The 21,888-nt window shown below is 38.4% G+C and overlaps 1 protein-coding gene across 2 annotated transcripts; it reads right to left on the reverse strand.

Moving 5' to 3' along the window:
* Positions 1 to 1,162: 1,162 nt before the first annotated feature.
* On the reverse strand, positions 1,163 to 21,463 carry si:dkey-96f10.1 (6-phosphofructo-2-kinase/fructose-2,6-bisphosphatase). Of its 2 annotated transcripts, none has more exons than XM_059332985.1 (14): positions 21,297 to 21,463; positions 16,860 to 16,985; positions 15,558 to 15,654; positions 15,341 to 15,407; positions 14,265 to 14,339; positions 14,116 to 14,172; positions 9,624 to 9,745; positions 7,279 to 7,486; positions 6,118 to 6,264; positions 4,884 to 4,988; positions 4,025 to 4,154; positions 3,228 to 3,290; positions 3,049 to 3,113; positions 1,163 to 1,949 (listed from the first exon to the last, which is right to left on the reverse strand). In XM_059332985.1, exons 1-14 carry the CDS (start codon positions 21,376 to 21,378, stop codon positions 1,890 to 1,892), a joined length of 1,404 nt encoding a protein of 467 aa, XP_059188968.1. In that variant the 5' UTR covers positions 21,379 to 21,463; the 3' UTR covers positions 1,163 to 1,889. The 2 variants fall into 2 exon arrangements, with proteins under 2 accessions (XP_059188968.1, XP_059188967.1); XM_059332984.1 differs by lacking the exon at positions 21,297 to 21,463 and adding an exon at positions 18,219 to 19,462.
* Positions 21,464 to 21,888: the final 425 nt, after the last annotated feature.

Genomic DNA, 21,888 nt, shown 5'->3' on the forward strand with positions numbered 1-21,888 from the left:
TTCATAAAAATGAGTTAAAAACATACGATAGCACACACACACACTGGAGGCAGGTGTACAGTGTGTGTGTGTGTGTGTGTGTATGGAGGGTGCATAGAATAATCGTGTATCTGACTCGTGTGAGGCACATCACGGTATTTGGGCAGTTAAGGTGCCTCTACTTTTACTCAAATTTCATTCAACACCGAAGTCGACACCAGTCAATTTCAATATCTGTCAAATCTCTTGTAGTCTGAAAATATCAAAGTGTTTCCAGAGTCGACACTGTGATGACAAGTGAAAACTCACAGCTGCCTGCCAGTTGTTTATATATTCTTATGATGTGCCTGTGAATGTGGAGACGAGATAACACGATGTCAAACGGCTCACAGCGACGTGTCAGTTCAAGGACAGAACTGGTGTGAAGTTGGTAAATGCATTTGTACAAACAGTGAAGAGGAAATGATCGAGATTTGTGTAGTATGTGAAAGAAATTAGACTATTTCCAGTGAATTATTACAGTGCGAACACTGGACAGCGACCAAAGCATCATTTCTACTTTAGTTTCTTCAGTTTTTGTTGTTTTGTCTCTCAATGCTTCATCTGTGTGTGCGTGATTCTGATGTTTTATTTCGATGCGATGAACGCTCGACAGTTTTAACCCTCTGAACCCCAACGAGCCGTTTCAGGGCATTTTTTCACTCTTTAAATTTTACTCTCTGTGTCCTTGTGTTTCACTGCAATATATAAAATCTCTATAAATCTATAAGTCCTGCAGCTCTATGGAATCAGCACAAACATGGCCAGAAGTGGGAACATCTCAAACATGTCTTTGTGCAGAATAACACAGAATGACAGAAATCATAGGGGAAAAAAAGTCAAATTTCTCTGATAAATAATTATTTTTAAATGTGAATTAAATTTAATGTATATATATACACTTTCCCAAGTGCCTAGTGTCACGAATATTGGAACATTAATTGTGTCTCCACATATTGAAGTATTGTCATGTTTCCAGCCTCTCCTGTCCTCTCCTCTCTGCTCTGTGTAAACAGCCTCTCCTGTCCTCTCCTCTCTGCTCTGTGTAAACAGATTTTCGGTGAATATTTCACAATACTTCAGAGTGTCTCTGGGGAGCAGAATTTAATGTTTTTAACAGGATCTAGCTATTCCAAACAGTTAATTCTTGACATTTTAAATGGCACATGTAGAATGAAGTTATTCTGACCGAAATACCACAGTTTTAAGCTTTGTTTGGTCACTTTTTCTAACCTAACTTTTGTAACCTATGATCTGTTCAACGACTGTCAGAAAGTTCAAATTCAGACTATAATGCTTGCCTTACAGTTTCTTCCTATGATAAACGGTGTATTTTTGGCGACCTTTTAAAGAAAACATGCATTTCAATGATGGCGTTCAGAGGGTTAAAAGATAATTAAAAAAATAAAATGAGAGACGACGACCGCAGCAGCTCTGAAACAAGATATTCCTGTTCTTCTCCTTTTTGTGTCATTTTTAAATGTCTCCAAACAACAAGGAGGTTCTCCGGAAGTGACGAAGTGATTTAGTTGTGCGTCCTAAAAATAAACATACTACCATTTTTAAAAGTACGCTGAAGGCGAGTACACATGTTGAGTTTGTGATTTCAGTGAGTGACACGCAGGTGACTGAGTTCAAATATATCCACAGAGTGAAACTGGTCGTGTTGCCAGCACTCATGTTTCACAGTAAAGGAAGCTTCGTCTTCATATCGCAGACATGTGGCCGGAGCCCTGCGTCATAAAGTGCTTTTACAATGGAAATAGGCTGCCACAGGAGAAATGTCTCATCACAACGATTCTCCAATGAACACTATGATTTCTTAAATTAAAAAAGGCCACTTTCCATGAGGGTGGATGGAAATTAAACCTCTAGATGTGGTCTGGGACTGTCTCCAAGGCCTCCGCCGGCTCTCTGTCCACATCCACGTTCTGAGAGAGACAGACACCAATACTTTACTGTCCTGAGATTGTTTCTGTCCCTCACTTCTACAGTTTCAAGTTTATTTACTGGTTAAAATCTGTAAAAACAGTACCAAGCCATCATAAACCAGAAAAGTTATTGAAAATACTGTTATATTCACTGAACAAAAATATAAATACATAAAATTGACCAAAAATCATATAAAAATGCATATTCACAGAAATCGGAATTTCTGTTTCAATTTTTTGAATTCCCCTACTTTTGAATTTTCCTATTTATTAATTTGAATATTAATGTTTAAATTAATTTATTTTAAATGTATTCATTATTGACTTATTTATTTCTGCATTATTTCCCTTTGCATCTCCCTAAATGTATTAATTTCCGTGTTTTATCTTTTAACATTTATTGAAATATTTCTTCTTCATCAGGCAAATGAGTTTTTCTTAAAGAGCTCTACTTTTATTTTGAATGATAATAGATGTGATATAGATGATATAGATGCATTTGTAAACACAAAAAAAATACCTGGAAAAGACCAAAACCATCACATGGTTTCGAATATTATTTTTGGTAAATTTAATTTATTTACAGTCAGTTATCTAATTATTTTGGCAGCATATATGTTCCATATTTAAAAAATAATTTAAATTTAATTAATTAATTAATTATTATTTTATTTTTAATTGAGTGTCCTGTCAGTGAGACGGGTTGGGACCTTTTTCAAAAGATCAGTCTTAATATTTGCAGTCCTGGCTAGTAAGTTACTTGTTAATTATTCAAGTAGTAAATATGTATATTGTTTTTTGTCATAATTGTCGTAAATGTTGTTGTGTTTTTGTGTTCAAGTGTGAGTGTGAAATAATGATAAAATTAGGTTGAACATGTTCAGTTAATTCAAATACATGCTGAACATTTATTAAAATGTATTAAAATATTATATTACGGTATATTCAGTATCGAGTATTTGGTTTTTTGAAGCATCTGACGGAGAAATTAAAAAAAGCTGAAATTCTCACGACATGACAGTTATCACAGAAATCTACCTGCCCTCTTGAAGGTTTATAAAAAAAGATTAAAATAAATAATAATAAATAAATAACTTACCACTGGTTTGTCTCTGTGTGTGTTCACAGCTTCAATGTTGAGGAAGACAGACTCCACTTTACATCCTGAGAGAGAGAGAGAGAAAGAGAGATAGATAGGGGTCAGGAACTGAAGGAGTCTGGTTAAAAAGATGCGGGGAATCCTAATAATATAAAGGAGGTTGAAATAGAGAGACTGACCGTAGGCAACTGGTGTTAGTTTCAGGACGGTGTGGAGAGGACACTTCAGGTAGGGCAGCTCATCTGACACACGGGGACAAAGAAAAGTCAAATTAATTAAATTAAACATGATATAAACATGTTTGACATACAGTTTATTTTTCTGCATACTAAATAGTATATAGTATAAATAGCCATTAACCCTCTTTTGCTCTTTTTACATTTGAATTCTAAGTCCTGCAGCTCTATGGAATCAGCACAATCATGGCTAGAAGTGAACAACTCAAACATATCTTTGTGCAGAATGACAGAAATCATTAAAAAAGTTAAAAAAAACAAGTTGAATTTCTCAGATAAATTATTTTTCTTAAAATTTGGAATGTATACATACATCCAAGTGACAGTCACAAAAAAATTGTGTCTCCACATATTGAACATATTGAAGTATTGTCATGTTTCCAGCCTCTCCTGTCCTGTCCTCTCCTCTCTGCTCTGTATAAACAGCCTCTCCTGTCCTCTCCTCTCTGCTCTGTGTAAACAGCCTCTCCTGTCCTCTCTACTCTGTATAAACAGATTTTCAGTGAATATTTGTCACGTGACCGTTGGTCTCAGCAGAATCAATCATGTCTTCCCAGTGTCTCTGAGGAGCAGAATTTAATGTTTTTAACAGGATCTGGTTAGTGCAAACGCTTTATTTCAAATGACACATGTAGAATAAAGAGATTCTGACACAAACATAAACATTTTAAGCTTAATTTTGATTCGTTCAAGGACTGTTGGAAACTTCAAATTCCAACGATAAATGAAGTTTGTCTTACGGGCAGTTTTGTCCAGGAAGTAGGCGAGCAGACATCTCATGACGGCCTGGTGACAGATGACCAGAACGTTCTCCTGCCTCTCCAGCTCCATGATGACCGGCTCCAGACGCTGCACCAGGTCCTCGTACGACTGGTACACACACACACACACACACAAGTTTTAGTTAAACTGAACTCTGCACTGTAAAAAAGTAATTTTTCTGAAATTTTCTGAATTACTTTAAAGGATTTTTCTTCTACATTAAGTGCAAATGCCATAAAATGGTAAATGACTAAATATTATATTACAAATATTAACCATAAAATGGACATTTAAATCTGTAAATTAATATAATTATTATAGTTTTTTAACAGTATTATTCTATTAAATTACAGTGAATTCTTTGTAAAAATACAAAAAAAAAAATCATAATTCTATATGGAAAATTAAGAATTCCTTAAAATTAAAATTAAAAATTCCTTTATTTTTACAGTAAAACCTAAAAAATATATATATTTAATTTAAAGAAAAACTAAAACTGGTTAAAAGTAAAAACTATTCCACAGATTATATATGTTTTATAATTAATATATTAACTTATATTATCTGTATTTTAAAATAAATTATCTGTAAAATAACTTGGTGAATTAACTGGCAGAATATGAATTTTGCAGGTTTTAATCAGTCATGTTTTCTTTTAAAATGAAGAGTAAAAACGTTTTGTTTGCTTCTAATTTATGTCATATTAAATTATTATTAGTTTATCTTCCACCTGGATTCCTAAATAGCAACACAGAATATGTGTTTACAAAGACACCTTGTAATGTATTAAACTGACTGTAGGTCACAAAGGATTTGTAAGGACCGATCCCTCCTCACCTCTCCTTTGGGGTAGCGGTAGCGGTACTTGTCTTGGTCCCTCAGTGCGAACTCCTCAGGGTAATTCTCCTGAATCTCCTCGTACGTCATGTCCTCACAAACCCCCTGAGACGGAAAACACAGAGGCGGTCTCTTTGTCAAAGACTCACACAAACAAGCACAACACGGTTTATAAAAAATCTGTAAAATTTAAACTATAAACAGTAGAGTTCATGTTGATGGTCAAGGTTTTGCATGTCCATCATATAGTATGAAAATGCTTTTTTTTTTTGGCCTAGTTTTTCCCCTTTCAGATGCTGTAGTGGCCTTTATTTTATGAAATTAAAAAGATCTAAAAAATCTACTACTGTGATATCTTTAGAGTTCTACGTGGACCCACAAGTCTCCTCTTTACTGACATGTTCATGCTGATAACATGCAGTTTGAGGCAGAAACCAATGTTTCTCATTTTTGCACGTTCTATATGGATATTTGTGCTCGCTGGGGTCACTCAACAGCCTGTGATTGGTATTAATGTGTGATGATGTTTGTCCCCATTGCAGCATTTCATTGCAGCGAGGGCATTTGTTTTTTAACTTGAGCTATATTAATATTATGAACCCTTATACACCTTAATAGGTTTAAATAAATAATTAATTTCATTCATTTTTATTCGAGATTTATGACCAGAACATCTTGATTCTCAGTGCTGAGCTGCATCTCAGATTAGTCTTCACGTTCAAGCTTTCAGATGATGTTCACCACTACTATGCATAATATACAGGTGCATCTCAATAAATTAGAATATCATATTAGAAATGTTTATTTATGTCAGTAATTCAATTCAAAAAGTGGAAATAGCACATTATATAGATCCATTACACACATAATGAAACATCCCATGTCTTCATTTATTTAATTTCTTCTAATTATAATGATTATGGCTTACATTTAAGGAAAACCTAAAATTCAGTGTCTCAAAAAATTTGAACCTACAGAAGACCAATTTTAAAAAGTATGTTTAATATGGACATGTTGGCCTCTGAAAAGTATGTCCATCTATATGACTCAATACTTTTTGAGTTGATATTTGACTTGAACTACTGGAAATTTACTTTTCCATCAAATTCTAATTTATTGAGATGCACCTGCATTATAGACTTGCTGTCTCCCTCTAAATATCCACTGCCCACAACTCTCCATTAAACGTGGGCAGAACGCTAAGGGGTGAATCACACACACAGTCAACACTCACAGCGTCGATCTCATTGAGGGCCTTCCACTGCTCATACGGGACCCCGAGGGCCTCTGCGGTCTGGATGGTCCTCTTCATGTGGCTCGTCCACACCTTCAGGTCGCTGATGCACTGACCACGCATGTACGTACCCAGAGCGCTGGCAAACTGACAGACATGCAGAGAGGACACAGACAGGATTTATATACAGTTCACTTTATTAGGTACCCCTTGCTTGGACTAGAGCTGCCACTAAGGAATATTGTTATAAACTCGGCATTGAAACATACTTTTCCTTTAAGAGATCAAAAGCACACACTCCTTACTACAGAAAGAAACCGTAAAAAAGGCATTATTGTTGAAATTTGAGCTTTCTGACGGTCTATGAACGGATCATAGGTTATAAAAGTGACCAAAACTTGTGTTAAAATGTAAATGTCTCTTTATTCTACATGCATCATTTAAAATAAAGCATTTGCACTAACTAGATCCTGTTAAAAACATTAAATTCTGCTCCTCAGCTACAGTTTGTGAAGCCTGTTTACACAGAGCTGAGGGGAGAGGACAGGAGAGGCTGCAAACATGTCAATATTTCAGTATGTACAATATGTGGAGCAATTTTTTTCACCAATATTCATGACACTTGTGGGCACTTGGAAAATTGAACTTAATGACTAAAGACCAGTAGCCCTCACTTCTCACATCATGAAGACCTTGGAGCGGCTGATTCTACGCCTACTGAGAGCTGAAGTCAAAGACAAACTCGACCCCCTGCAGTTTGCATACAAACAACACATTGGAGTGAACGATATATATATATATATATATATTTAAACTATATGATTATTTATCAGAGAAATTATATATTGCAGTGAAATACAAGGACAGAGAGGAGAATGTAAAAAACCTAAAACCCAAAGATATATGTTTAATTTTGATTTTTTTTTTTTAAACCCAGAAAGAAGCAAGAAATCTCCATATTAAAAAGCTTTAAAACAGCATTTTCTGCCATGCATTTTGCATGAATGCAGGCCTAAATACACTGAGTAGCTTCCACGTGATTGACTGATTAGATATCGGCATAAATGAGCAGTTAACCAGGTGTACCTAATAATGTGGTGGGTAAGGTAATATTATATATTCATTCCACACACACACCCTCTCAGCCCAAACCCTGCTGACCTTTGCCCCTCGAGGCGACAGCCCCGAGTCGCCCCCGATGCGTCCCACCAGGTTGAGCTCGCTCTCCCCGTGGCGGCTCAGGTAGATGGATCTGGGGGTGACGTGGATGTTCATGAGGTAGTAGACGATCCTGCTCTGGATGTGGTCCTGGACCCGGTTCACCAGGTACCTGCTGCCCACGTTGAAGATCTTGATGTAAGACAAGTTCCTGCGTAAAGACAAGAAGAGGGCAGAAAATCATTTAATGCAACAAAACCACAATAATTCTTACGTCCAGTGAAAATCTCTGAGAGTCAGAGCTTCGGTTTGTATAAATATGGACGTTTGGTTAATAATCAGGCCGATTAACGCTTCTTCTGAGATAATTGGCATTGTCCAAATAAAAAAGACTGTAAAGTTTTCTAGCCCCAAGGAAGGCAACTACACAAACACTATTTATTTATTTTTTATTCAATTATTTTACAGATTTCTGCTCTCTTGGAAAAAAAAAGATCCTGCAACCTGCTGATAAAAGCTGTTATTAAAAGGAATAACTGCTGGTGTGTGTTAGAACCAAAGGGGAGCTGGTGAGTTTTGAAAATCTCAGAAGAAGATATGAATTAGATTCTCACAAAATGTTTAGATATTTTCAAGTAAAGGACTACTATAAAAAGGAGATCAAGTTGGATTCTTCGCGGGGAGTGAATGATGTCATCCGAATCATAGTTAAAGCTTATCATGAATGTAGCATAAGGATAATCTCATCACTATATCAAGGATTGAGTACTAACAGGAAACATTTAACTAAATATATTAAGGTGAAATGGGAGAAAGAGCTTAATGTAGAAATTACAGAGGAGGAGTGGCACAAAATGTGGAAGATAAATCACTCATCCACTAATTCACGAATTTGGAGTTTGCATGGAAGGATCTGATCCGTTTTGTTTTTTATTACACCGAAAATGAAGAGTAAGCAACTGCACAGCCACCAGAAATGTTGTGGATCGAGGTTGTGGATCTTTCAATTTAGACCACTGTCTTTTGGAAATGTCAAAAAATTACTGTATTCAGGGAAATGGTATGTAGGGTTTTACAGCAAATATTAGGGTATGGAGTGTCTAAGACATGATGAATACCTGATCAAAGTACTGCTGGTGGCAGGCAAGAGAGCCATCACTAGGAAGTGGGGAAACGAAACACCACCAATGAAGGATCAATGGATAACAATTGTGGAAGAAATCTTTTTAATGGAAAAATTGACACATATATTGCGGCTGCAAGAAGCACAAGTGGACAGGAAATGGGAAAAATGGACAATATCCAGGACTCTATACACTGAGACTGGACTGAATAATAATTGAAAGATATACCATTCTACAAGATTGTAATAACAGTGTGCACTCCCCAGGCAGTTTTGTGTTTAGTTTGCTTGTATTTGTTTTAATTGTTGCAAAAAATTGTTAATTAAATTAGTTGAGTTTTTTGATTACCTGTCAACATTTATTAAGCCAGTACATTTTCTTTGAATATAAAATAAGATGGAGAGAATGCAGATTTATGCAGAGCAAACACAGAAAATGCAGAGAAATATATATTAGTACTTACATATTAATTTGTTTAACCATAAAGCCACTGGCTGGTTTAAAACTTTTGATTTATTTAGAAAATTGACAAAAATACACAAAAGTTTATCACAGAAAGAAACTGTAAAAACATGCATTATAGTTGGAGCTTTAACTTTCCGACAGTCCTTGAACGAACACTTTCACAATAAAAAAGTACCCAAAAAGAAGCTAAAATTTTTTTAAAACTCACTTTATTCTACGTTTCATTTAAAACTTTGCATAAACCGGATTCTGTAAAAAAAACATTTTAGAAGCAAATATTGAACTTTTTGCAAACCTGATCATTTAAAATAATTAGACATTTTTCATAAATTAAACTACAAAACATTATATTAAACAGTTAAAATGAGCCCTACCCTGACAGTAAAACGATGCTTACATAATGCATTCAATAATATATTTGGAATGTATAAAATATTCTGCATAACGAGTTCTTTTACTTTTGATACTTTAAGTACATTTTGATGCTTTTGTACTTTTACTTCAGTAAGTTTTGAATTCAGGACTTTTACTTGTAGTGGAGTAATTTAACAGTGTGGTATTAATACTTTTGGTCATGTCAGGGATCTGAATACTTTTTCTGCCACTTATTGCAGTGAAAATCAAGGCCACAGTCTTATGCCCAGCTCACATCATGGCTTCACGTTACATACAGGATACTTTATTTCCTGCATGGAGTATAAACATTGAGCTGTAAGCAGGAGCAGCCGCAATCTAGTTTCACCCTGCAGATGTACTCACCTGTCCTTGTTGTCGTCCAGCGGGACGTAGTTCAACTTGTAACATTCGATCCTCTTCAGGAAGTCGGCCACAGCCTCCTCTTTGTCACAGTCGATGTAGTCAGGACTGCTCAGCTTCACTTGCTGTTATTAAAGAGACAGAGACAGAGAGAGGGTTTGCGTGAGACAGAAAACTAAATCTCACTGCCAACATTCTAGGACACAACAGGCCTTGTGCAACATTTTCACATCTGTTTTTATTTACAAGTGTTCCCAAAGAAAAGACTCAAAATAAAGCAAAAATGTAAAAGGCGGGACGTATTCTTAAAGGAGCTTGACAGGCCAGGCCTGTGATTACTGTGTCTCAGAAGCTGTACGAGGCTCAATTTTACAGCCACAGTGAAGACACTGGTATCATGTCAAGATCCACTGGCACCAACCGTTCATGATATCTTATCAAGGGGGTGAAATAACACGCAAGTTAGGCTACATTTTGGCGAGTGAAAACACTATGCACACATCTGAATGAAAATGGTCTCCATGTGCACCCACGAAACTCCTCTTTACAGACATGCCCATTTATGCAGATAACATGCAGTTTGCAGCAAAATACATACTGTTTTTCTCCTGCAGTAAAGTTGTGTTATGTTTTTCATATAGTTCTTAAATTGCATAAATCCCCTTTACAGACATGCCCACTTTATACTAATCCCATGCAGTCTGGCGCCAAACACATGTAGTTTGTATAAATGTGTTATTTTCTCCTATTCTAATTAAATATTTGTGCATCCTAGGGTCCCTAAACAGTCTGTGAGCTGCATAAATTGGGCATGACTGCAGTTTTCCTCATGCAGAGAAATGAGACGTCTTCTGACATTTTCTTAAATAGTCCCAGAATTGCATAAATCGGGTATTACTAGAAAGCTCTCGTGGATTAAATGAGCCCAATTTTATTCATGTCTGATTATGTCAGTCCCCATAGTAGCATTTTATTGCAGTTTTTCTCGTTCAGTAAAAATGTGGTTTTGTCGCTCACTATATTAAAACATTTCCTTATATAGTCCTTGAATTGCATAAATCGGGTATAACTGGAAAGCTGAGAAATGAGCCCAATTTTCCTCATGTATGATGATGTTAGTCCTCATCATAGCCACCTTGCAGTTTTTCTCTTGTTGTAAAATGTTTTATTTTCGCCTACTGTTTGAGAATATTTGTGCATCCAGGGGTCCCTAAACAGTCTGTGAGCTGCAGAAATTGCATCTAACTGGAAAGCTGAGACTCTTGTGGATTATATAAACCCAATTTCCTTCATGTGTGATGTTGTTAGTTCCCATAATAGCATTTTATTGCAGTTTTTGTTGCTCACTGTATTTTAACATTTCCTTACATAGTCCTTGAATTGGGTATTACTGGAAAGCTGAGACTCTTGTGGATTCAATGAGCCTTGTGATGATGTTAGTCCACATACCATGCAGTTTTTCCTGTGCATTAAAAATGTGTTAGTCACTGAGACGTATTTTCTTAAATAGTCCCTGAATTGCATAAATCGGGTATGACTGGAAAGCTCTTGTGGATTCAATGAGCCCAATTTATTCATGATGCCATTACCCATAGCAGCCACCACACAGTTTTTCTCATGCATTCAAAATATTCCTGCACACAGGGGTACCAAAACAATCTTGGAATGGCATAAATTGGGCATGACAAAGATAATTTATCAGATCATTTCAACTTATGATGATTTATGTAATTGTAACCTTGTTACAATAACATAAATGCACATAAAAACATTTTTTGTCCATTTCTAGCCATGATTGTGCTGATTCCATAGAGCTGCAGGACTTATAAATATAGATTTTATATATTGCAGTGAAACACTAGGACATAGAGAGGAGAATTTAAAAAGAGTGAAAAATGCCCTGAAATGGCTTGTTGGGGTTCAGAGGGTTATCGACATATGGGTGGTTGACATGAACTCAAATTCAAAGTGAAAAAAATAATAATTCAAAAATATATGTCAAATGATATATAATTATATTCCCTTATATGTGAATAATTCAAAACTGAATGTGTCCATTTCTAATTCTTTACATATTATTCACTTTTTGGTGTGGTAGTCCTAAAATGTGTCCACCGGTGCAACACAATAAAGAATGTCATTATTTAATTCAGAGAATGTTGGACAGATAAGATTGATAAGCCAAAGGCATATTAGTTTGTCCCAATTATATTTCCACATCAAACATACCCCCAAAAAATTCAGAATTATGTTATTTATATACTATAAGATGTACACATAGAGACTTCACCCAAATGCCTGGGTTACGTTCATTATAATTGGTATAAAACCCAAGGAATCTTCATTTCATCCTTATAGCTGCATAGTGATGATAACATTATTGTACTATCCCACACTTTTTACATACATTTTTCATTAAAATACCTTTTCCACTCACAATTCAATTTGTTGCACCACAGGACATTCCGTTGCACCATTGGACAACAGAGTACTAGTATGCCCATGTCGTGTACAAAGTCAAATTAATTATCAAACATTGTCAAATTTACTTTCTGCGTCTCTCTCTCAGGAAGTTCTCTTTCCTCTCAGGATCTTCATTCAGCCTCTCCCTAAACTTCCTAGACCTTTCTTTGGTGGTCATTTCAGCCTCTCACTTTCAACATGGAAATCAAACTAGCTTTAACAAAACAGGGAAGGAGATGTTATGTTTGACTAGGATGTCCCCTAGGGGTAAAATATATAATAGGAAGAGGATGGGACCTAGTATAGAGCCCTGAGGGACCCCACAGGTGAGGGGGGCAACAGAGGAGAAGAAATCCCCAAGCAGGACAGAGAAGCTCCCGTCAGCCAGGTAGGACGGGCCATCCAAATGCGTGTTTGCTTTCACTATGTTAATTTTCATTATGATAGGAGTAAAGGAAAAAAATAAGTGAAACTGACTTCATGTTGTACTATAGGACAGTGCGTTTCACCAGTGGACATTTTCGAAATCAATGCTAGTTTGCGGACTAGCTATATGAGAGACATTCTTCATCCTGAGTAACAGTGTTAAGGTTTACATTATTTTCAATTATCAATCAATGTAAATTGATAAAAATATTCAGATCAATACTTAAACTGCGTTGTACCAAAGGACTACCTTAAGACGACCAGTTCCAACACTGCACGGAAATAGTAATATTATGAAAATATTTGAGACAGAACTGATCTTGTGTGCAGTCCACCTGCTCCAGAGATGTCTTCTGTCCTTCCTGATTCTGGAAGGACCCCTCTCAGTAATGGGGTGGTCACATTAATGCCTGTTTTATATCTACATAATGCCGTTGCTCCAGGAGGACACCAGTTTTGCGGACAAAATGTAATGTGTCATAATAACTCTACATAGGGACCTTAACACTTATATCCTCTAGATTCATTAAGTAAACACTCGTATGACATGCATTCAAGTATTTTAATGTATTTAGATTAATTTTTCATTAAATTACAGTTGTTTTAAGATAAGTAATGCTACCTAGTACAGTTGCACCGGTGGACAAATGTCATGTTCAAAACAGAATATTTGCATAGTTGAAGAACGATACTCATTGTTTGCAGATGGATTAGATGTAGAAGAATGAACTGCATATTAAAACATTAATTTTAATGAAATATTATCAAATTTGAGTAATATTTGTCACTGGGAACACAAAAATTGAGCGTCACGTCAACCACCCATATACAGTCTTTGACAAAATGATTAGACCACCCTTGTTTTCTCTAATATCTTGTTCATTTTAATGCCTGGTACAACTAAAGGCACATTTGTTATGTGGACAAATATAATGATAACAACAAAAATAGCTGATAAGAGTTTAATTTAAGAGCTGATATCTAGACATTTTCCATGGTTCTCTTGATAATAACCAAAATCATTATCAAGAAAACCATGGAAAATGTCTAGACATCAGCTCTTAAATTAAACTCTTATCAGCTTTTTTGCCATTTTATTTGTTTCCAAACCAATGTATCTTTAGTTGTACCAGGAATTAAAATGAACAAAAAATTGAAGAAAACAACAACTGAACTAAACTGTACTGTGCTGAAATGAGCTGAGCTAAACAGAAAAAAAGAGGAAAAGAAAGTAAAATATTTGTAACTGCAGGAGAACTGATCTCCATATGTGTCACACACACACACACACACACACACACACACACACACACACACACACACACACACACACACACACACACACACACACACACACACACACACACACACACACACACACACACACACACACACACACACACACACACACACACACACACACACACACACACACACACACACACACACACACACACACACACACACACACACACACACACACACACACACACACACACACACACACACACACACACACACACACAGAGGGCTTTGACTCCAAACACTCGACCCTCACTGTGATCCTGGAAGCACAACTTCCTGTTCAAACACATAATTCACTTACTTTTATGTTCTCAGCGATGATTTCTGGGTCGTCACATATCGACTCCACGAAGAAAACCTGCATAGGTGGAAAAGGCAAAGACACATTGGAGCTTGCATTTTTCCCCCTCTAGGTTTTCATTTTTATAAAGAGCAAAAACAAAAACAAACCTTGTATCCGTTCTCCTTGGCGAAGCTGAGGATGACATCTCTGCGCTCTGTGGTCGTGTTAGTGGCATCAAAGACCTGAAAGAGACGAATCACTCCATGTGAGGACTCATTATTTAATGTTTTTATTTTATTTTAGGACTACAGAATTCAGACAAACTGAATTATTTTATTCCAGATTTTATCGATTTATTGACCTTATTCTTTGCAGCATTTTTGTAGACTTAGTGACATTTTTGAGTGTAAGTGTGATTATTTTTCTTAGCATCGCCAGTTTTATCATCCTTAACTTTCTGAAAAGCTGTTTTATGGCTTAAAAAAGAAGCAGTTTGTAACTTTAAAAGATCGCCAAAAATACTCAGTTTGTCGTAGAAAGAAATTGTAAAATCAGGCATTATCGGTGAAATTTGGACTTTCTGACAGACCTTGAACAGATCATAGGTTATGAAAGTTTCCATTATAAAAAGTGCCCAAAACAAAGCTTAAAATGATGATATTTGTGTAAGAATCTCTTTATTCTACATGTGTCATTTAAAATAAAGTGTTTGCTCTAACTAGATCCTGTTAAAATCAGAGACACTGTGAAGACCTGATTGATTCTGCTGAGACCAACGGTCACGTGACAAATATTCACTGAGAATCTGTTTACACAGCAGAGAGGAGAGGACAGGAGAGGCTGTTTACACAGAGCAGAGAGGAGAGGACAGAAGAGGCTGTTTACACAGAGCAAAGAGGAGAGGACAGGAGAGGCTGTTTACACAGAGCAGAGAGGAGAGGACAGGAGAGGCTGTTTACACAGAGCAGAGAGGAGAGGACAGGAGAGGCTGTTTACAAAGAGCAGAGAGGAGAGGACAGGAGAGGCCGGACACATGCCAAACATGTAGCATAATTTATCGGAGAAATTCAGCTTGCATTCCCATTTTTTTCTGATTTCTGTCATTCTAACTATGTTATTCTGCACTAAAACATGTTTGAGTTGTTCCCACTTCTAGCCATGATTGTGCTGATTCCATAGAGCTGCAGGACTTACAGATTTATATAGATTGTATATAATACAGTAAAACTTTAGTTTCACTCACCACGACCTGGCCCAGCTCTAAGGTGAAGTAGTTACACACATCCTTCAGGGCGGCGATGGCACAGGCTCTGTGCACAGAAATAGAAAAAAACATTAAGAATGCAAAACTTCATAAACACACAGTCTGATTTGGGCCCTTTCATCCATATTTAATTTGGTTAATATTCCAAAGAGACGAGACATGTAAAGCGACGCAGCTGGAAGCTGAAGGTTCTTACTTGCGTATCTTCATGGCTTCTGAGTTGTCGGCTCTGAAGAACTCAAAGCTGTTGTAGGAACGTGTGGCGTCTCTTCTATACTGGCCGACATTAAACACTGAGAGACACAGGGAGAGATCTGTTTGTAGGAACACATTCTGCACAAGTTATACAAAACATATGGGCTGCATTTTAAGTTGTTTTCAACCCTCCGAACCCCAACAAGCACTTTTAGGGTGTTTTTTTTTTTTGTTTCTTTTGCTCCACTCATATATAAACACACAACATTTTTCTAAGGTCAACAAGTGTCACAATGCCACACTATACATGTTGAACTATGTGCATGTTTCTAGCCTCTCCTCTCTGCTCTGTGTAAACAGCCTCTCCTGTACTCTCCTCTCAGCTCTGTGTAAACAGCCTCTCCTGTCCTCTCCTCTCTGCTCTGTGTAAACAGATTTTCAGTGAATATTTGTCACGTGACTGTTGGTCTCAGCAGAATCAATCATGTCTTCACAGTGTCTCTGAGGAGCAGAATTTAATGATTTCAACAGGATCTGGTTAGAGGAAACGCTTTATTTTAAATGACACATGTAGAATAAAGACATTCTGACACAAATATCAACAATAAGCTACAATTTGATTACTTTTTCTCTCAAATGTTTGCTCAAGGACTGTCAGAAAGTTATAATTCTACAAATAATGCCTGTTTTACTTTTTCCCCCCCTAGGATACACTTTTTTTGGGTGATTTTCTAAAGAGAAAAATACTTTTCAGACTCAGTAGGTTTTGAGATTAATTAATATGAGTTACTAACTAAAGCTTCTCACATAGTGGGAGTGCAAACTTTTTATTGCAAGGTAACATCCAGCCTAAGCTTGTGTAAAAACAATTAACTTTATCTGCAAAATACAACAAGTATATCTTTTCCATACACCGCAATGAACAACCTGCACTAAATATTGTGCAGTGAAACGTTTTTACAGCTGAGGAAGTTGAAATGTGACACACATCATGTTTCACACATGATCTGTTTAAGGACCGCTAGAAACTGCGCCAATAAAGCCAGTTTTTACAGTTTCTTTCTACGATAAATTGTGAATTTTTGCTGATTTTCTAATGATCAGTTGGTTTCATCAGATGTGACCACCTGATGTTTTAAATGACTTGTTGAAACAAAGTGGAGGACTTTGTTTGAGGTCTTTCCTGCACAATCAATATCACCTTTTTTCAACATTTCATATTTTCTCCCTCACCTCTGTGCATATAAACAGGTTAAAGGTAGCGAAGTGAAACCGGATCATGTATTAATGAGACATGTTGTACCTTTAGTCGTGACTCCGATCCAGTTCAGGTATCTGGTGAGCTTCTTAGAGATGTAGGTCTTCCCTCTGGCCGGCAGTCCCACCATCACGATCATGGTGGGGGAGTTGGTGAACTGGGGCACCGACGCTGAAACACACACACACACACAAATACACACACACAGAGTGTTAAAACAGCTGCTGCATACAAAGTGAGTAAACAATCTCAGAGTCGGTCAGCAGGAGTCAGAGGAAAACAAGCTTTTTAACACATGAAAGGTCCATGGTCAAATCTGCTCTTTATTTTAAGATGCATTGGTCTGTTTTATGTCCTATGTTCCTGTGTTTTTATGTTGCACCGCAGAGAAATAAAATATAATGAAATAAAATAAAATAAATGTTTATGGCACAACCACCACCCAGCAGCACAAAGTGTATATAGATAGATAGAATAGAATGATACTGATCATAATAATACTTTTATGGCACAATTTCAATAGTTTTATCAGTTATAATGGTTTGCTCACTTACACAACACTTTAGTTTAAGTTCTACAGGTTTTTTAGGGATATAAATAATTTGATGCCTTGGCTCTCTGTCCATAAAATACATTATATCTTAAAAATGTAAACCAGGTGATACAATTAATATCTACAACAGAAACTCAATAACAATTAATTGATTTATGAAGAAGCCAAAAGGAACGACCACAACCTGGCAGCACTAAAAGAGAAGAGACAAATAAAAAATATAATACAATAAATAATAATAATAATAATAATGGCACAATTTAAATGCATCTATCAGATACTGTGTTTGTTGACCTACAAAATGTTTTAGTTTCTAGTTAGAAGAATAAACATAATACATTCTGTTAAACAGCAACAACAACCACCCAGCAGCACAAAGTGTATATAGATAGATAGAATATAATAATACTTTTTAATGGCACAATTTCAATAGTTTTATCAGTTATAATGGTTTGTTCACTTACATAACACTTTAGTTTAAGTTCTACAGATTTTTAGGGGCATGAATCATTTGAAGATGATCACAATGTGCAAAAACACCAACATGGGCATAAGCAGAGCATTTATACTGCAGAGTTCAAAGAGTTAAGTGAATCAAAACAGGCATTTAGTTCTGTGAAAGTTGTGGAGATGTTGAAGAAAAGAGCACACGTGTTCACCTTCGGGGTGAACGGCCGGCCGGTCTCATAGAGGAGAGACGCCGAGCTCCAGAAACACAAACACACAGAGAAAACGTCTGACTGACAGAAAGACAGGTTTTTTAATGCACAAGTTTCAGCCTGTCAGTGTGTGTGTGTGTGTGTATGTGTGTGTGTGTGTGTGTGTGTGTGTGTGTGTGTGTATATACTCACAGCCTCTGCGCTGGCTTAGCCTGCTTTTCATCCATGGCCCCCACGTTTTCTCCAGAGGGTTCTGAGTGAGTCTTTGTGACATGGATTCAGCAGCCCAGTGAGAGTGTGTGAATGTATAAAACCTCTGTCTTGTGTGTGTGTCTGTGTCTGTGTCTGTGTGTGTGACAGGGGAGCTAAAGAGGAGCTCCTCAGGTGAGCGCACTGATTTTGAACTTTCACACACGGTGTAGAAATGGGAGGAGTTTGAGTCCTTTGCCCGTCAGAGCACCTGAGGGGGCGTCTGATTGGTCGGATGACCTGTCAGTCACCTGAGCCGGCCCGGTGATGAGGTCATCCACCAATCAGCAAGTGCAACTACTGCACCTTTGCCCCGGCAAACAGGAAGTGGTGTCATGTGACAAACAATTTACAACCATACTGAGAAGTTCCTTAATGGTTTAATCAGATGACGGCGAATAAACATTAAAAACATCAGCCTCTGAACACCAGCAAGCTGTTTACCCACTGTAAAATCTATATAAATCTATAAGTCCTGCAGCTCTATGTGTAGCGGCTTAGTACTTTCTCTTTGCGTTGTGTGATTAATTCGACCAGGACATCGAGTCGGCATCCAGCCCTTTATTCTGACAAAATAACACAAGTGCATCCCACGTTTATCCCACAAGGTCTGAATGCCTTGAAATACAAAAACATGAAATACAACAAACATGAAATACAAAAATCATACCTGACAAAATAACACAAGTGCATCCCACTGAAAGATATAAAATTAAAAGACACATTAAGTTTCTACTAAAATAAAATAAAATAAAATGAATATATTAAAGAAAAAAGACTCTCTAAGCTCCTAGCCCGTAACCTTACCGTTTATCCCACAAGGTCTGAATGCAGCTGCACCCGGGGTGCACGACACTAACCCCCAGGGGTGCTGCGTTCAATACCTGTGGGCTTTTTGAAAGATGGCAAGTGGAATCCTAATACCTGATTAACTATGTTACATATGGAATCAGCACAATCATGACTAGAAGTGGCAACAACTCAAACATGTGTTTGTGATAAAAAAGAAAAATAATTTCTCTTATAGATTATTTTAATAAAATTAGAATAAAATGGAATATACATATAAACAAGTGTCACGAATGTTGTAAAAACAGTTTTCTCCACATATTATACATATTCTCAGTATTGTCATGTTTCGAGCCTCTCCTGTCCTCTCCTCTCTGCTCTGTGTTAACAGCCTTTCCTGTCCTCTCCTCTCTGCTCTGTGTAAACAACCTCTCCTGTCCTCTCCTCTCTGCTCTGTGTTAATAACCTCTTCTGTCCTCTCCTCTCTGCTCTGTGTAAACAGCCTCTCCTGTCCTCTCCTCTCTGCTCTGTGTAAACAGATTTTCAGTGAATATTTGTCATGTGACCGTTGGTCTCAGCAGAATCAATCATGGCTTCTCTGTAGCCCCTTTCATAGTGCATTCCCACAAATGTCCCGCTATATTGCCGTAAAGATCTGTGCTGGCTTTTCTCCTTAGGGCGTTCATAATGATCCCACGAAGGCGTGATATTTGTATCCTTTCATAGTGCAGTCTGGTGTTGCGGAACGAGGTGGGCGGATAGTGGGAGGAGACAAGTGGGAGGAGACGACAGTGGGCGGAGATGATAGAGGGCGGAGACGATAGTGGGAGGAGACGATAGTGTCGTGCGACAGAGCAGCAGCAGTGCTGCACAGTAGCACATTGCTAATAGGCAAACAGTGTGTGTGTGCTGCTGCTGCAGGAGGTGTTCACTTTGCCACCAACGTTTGTTAACAACAAGCACCGGACACTCAGTTAGCAAAGCCGTTTTTTAATGATTAGCGGCAGACACCATGTGTACAGTTAGCATGCTGGTTTGTTTACTATAACCAATGGGCGCTGTGCACAGTTAGCAACGGCGGCTGCAGTGAACAGTGATTCGATGACTGTTGGACCAAGTGGGAGGCGTGTGGTAGACGTCCCGCGCGACATCAAATATCCCGATTCGCCCTGATGGCCCTTTCGAATTGGTTGGATAACTTGATCCTGGCTTCCCGCTTCGGGACAGAGCCACACAACCTGCGGCTGCCATAATTTTTAAGTCAAGGTGAGGAGCCAATCACAGCAAAGTTCAGGCTTTTGTCATTTAGAAGTTGGCGTGACTTTAGCGAAACTGGGTTGGAAAAACAATAGATGCAGCATGTAGCAAAGAATTACACACTGCCCCTTTAAGGTTAGGACTGGTACTAGGTCCCCATTAGAGAGTTAAGTAGAGAGAGAGAGAGAGAGAGAGACTGCAGGTTAATAGTCCAACTACAGGTTCAGACCTCACCTGTGCTCTCACACCGCACTCGCAGCGGCCGCCGCACCGGTGTCCCGCTCCTCTTGGCCTCCATTTGTTTGTCTTCACGGAGGGACTCCGAGGACACGTGGGCTGTTACGCTACCCCCCCTCCCAAAATAAACCCCCGCAGACCGGCCATACATCCCTTAAAATCTCTCTCTCTCTCTCTCTCCCTCTCTCTCTCTCTCTCTCCACCTCCTTCCGTCCCGGACTGCCCTCGCGGAGGGACACCTAACACCTCCTCGCGCACCACGTCCGGTTCTGCTCGCTCAAACTCAAACAGCACACGGTGTCCCATACATCGCCCCCCCCCCTCCCAAAACCTCATAGGCTCCCGTTAAAATCTGCACATTTCTTACATAATGGTGCAGAAACATGCGTGACAGCGCACGTGTCTCATTCATGTTATGCAGCGTCATGATCAGCACGCGCTCTGCTCGGTAATCAATGAGAGCAAATGATCAACAGTTTGCGTCACGGGGTCGCGCACGCGCACACTGTCCCTCTCCCTTTCACGCTGCCGTGCACAAATGATTGAAATAAAGAGGAAGTGTGTGTGTGTGTGTGTGTGTATGCACGCCTGCATGTTTCTATTGCATAACTATGTTTGACATGCAGCTCCATCAGCAGTGTGTGTGTGTGTGTGTGTGTGTGTGTGTGTGTGTGTGTGTGTGCGTGCGTGAGCGTGTGTGTGTGTGTGTGTGTGTGTGTGTGTGTCGCTGTCACTCACCGTGTGGCCGCTGGAACCGAAGTGTCCTCCTCGCGCCACCCTGCGGCTCGGTCCCGTCTTGCGTAACCGCCGCTCCATTCATCCTCCAAAATCTATTTCTGGCGGAGTGTGTGTGTTATGAGTGTGTGTATGTTGTGTTGCATGAGCAGAGAGAGTGTGTGTGTGTGATGGTCGGTCAGTCCGGGCAGCTCGCTCCTAAAAACGTTGGTCCTCCTCGTCCTCAGTGTGCGTGTGTGTGTGTGTTCCCTCCGGTTCAGTCCTCATCCGGTCACACACACACACACACGGTCTGCGGCAGGGGGAACTGGTCCTCCGGGTTTAACTCCTTGTTACTCTCATTCCTTCCTGTGTGACAACAAACAGCTCCAACTAGTCTGAGAACAAATTATTCACATCATCATCACCGCCACGCCTCTCTCCGTCCTTAGAGCTTCCTGCAGGATGCTGTGTTCTCTCTCCCTCTCTCTCTCTCAGTGGTGGCTCTAGACCAGTGTTACTGTGGGGGCCGAGGAGGGGCCGGTGTTTAATCAGAGGGGCACATTAAAAACGGCAAAGATGATATTAAAGCATTCAAAGCCTTTATTTTAGTCTA

Source organism: Centropristis striata, chromosome 5 (assembly GCF_030273125.1).
Source record: "Centropristis striata isolate RG_2023a ecotype Rhode Island chromosome 5, C.striata_1.0, whole genome shotgun sequence".
Taxonomy (NCBI): Eukaryota; Metazoa; Chordata; class Actinopteri; order Perciformes; family Serranidae; genus Centropristis; species Centropristis striata.

What these genes read in the sequence shown, in the direction of transcription:
- si:dkey-96f10.1 (XM_059332985.1), bottom strand. Translation starts at nt 21,378, where the DNA reads ATGAATGGAGCGGCGGTTACGCAAGACGGGACCGAGCCGCAGGGTGGC. An exon ending in TCATCGCTGAGAACATAAAA is followed by an intron (nt 9,746 to 14,115) that starts GTAAGTGAATTA and finishes CTTTAATAACAG; the next exon opens with CAAGTGAAGCTGAGCAGTCC. An exon ending in CCCTCAATGAGATCGACGCT is followed by an intron (nt 4,989 to 6,117) that starts GTGAGTGTTGAC and finishes TTTCCGTCTCAG; the next exon opens with GGGGTTTGTGAGGACATGAC.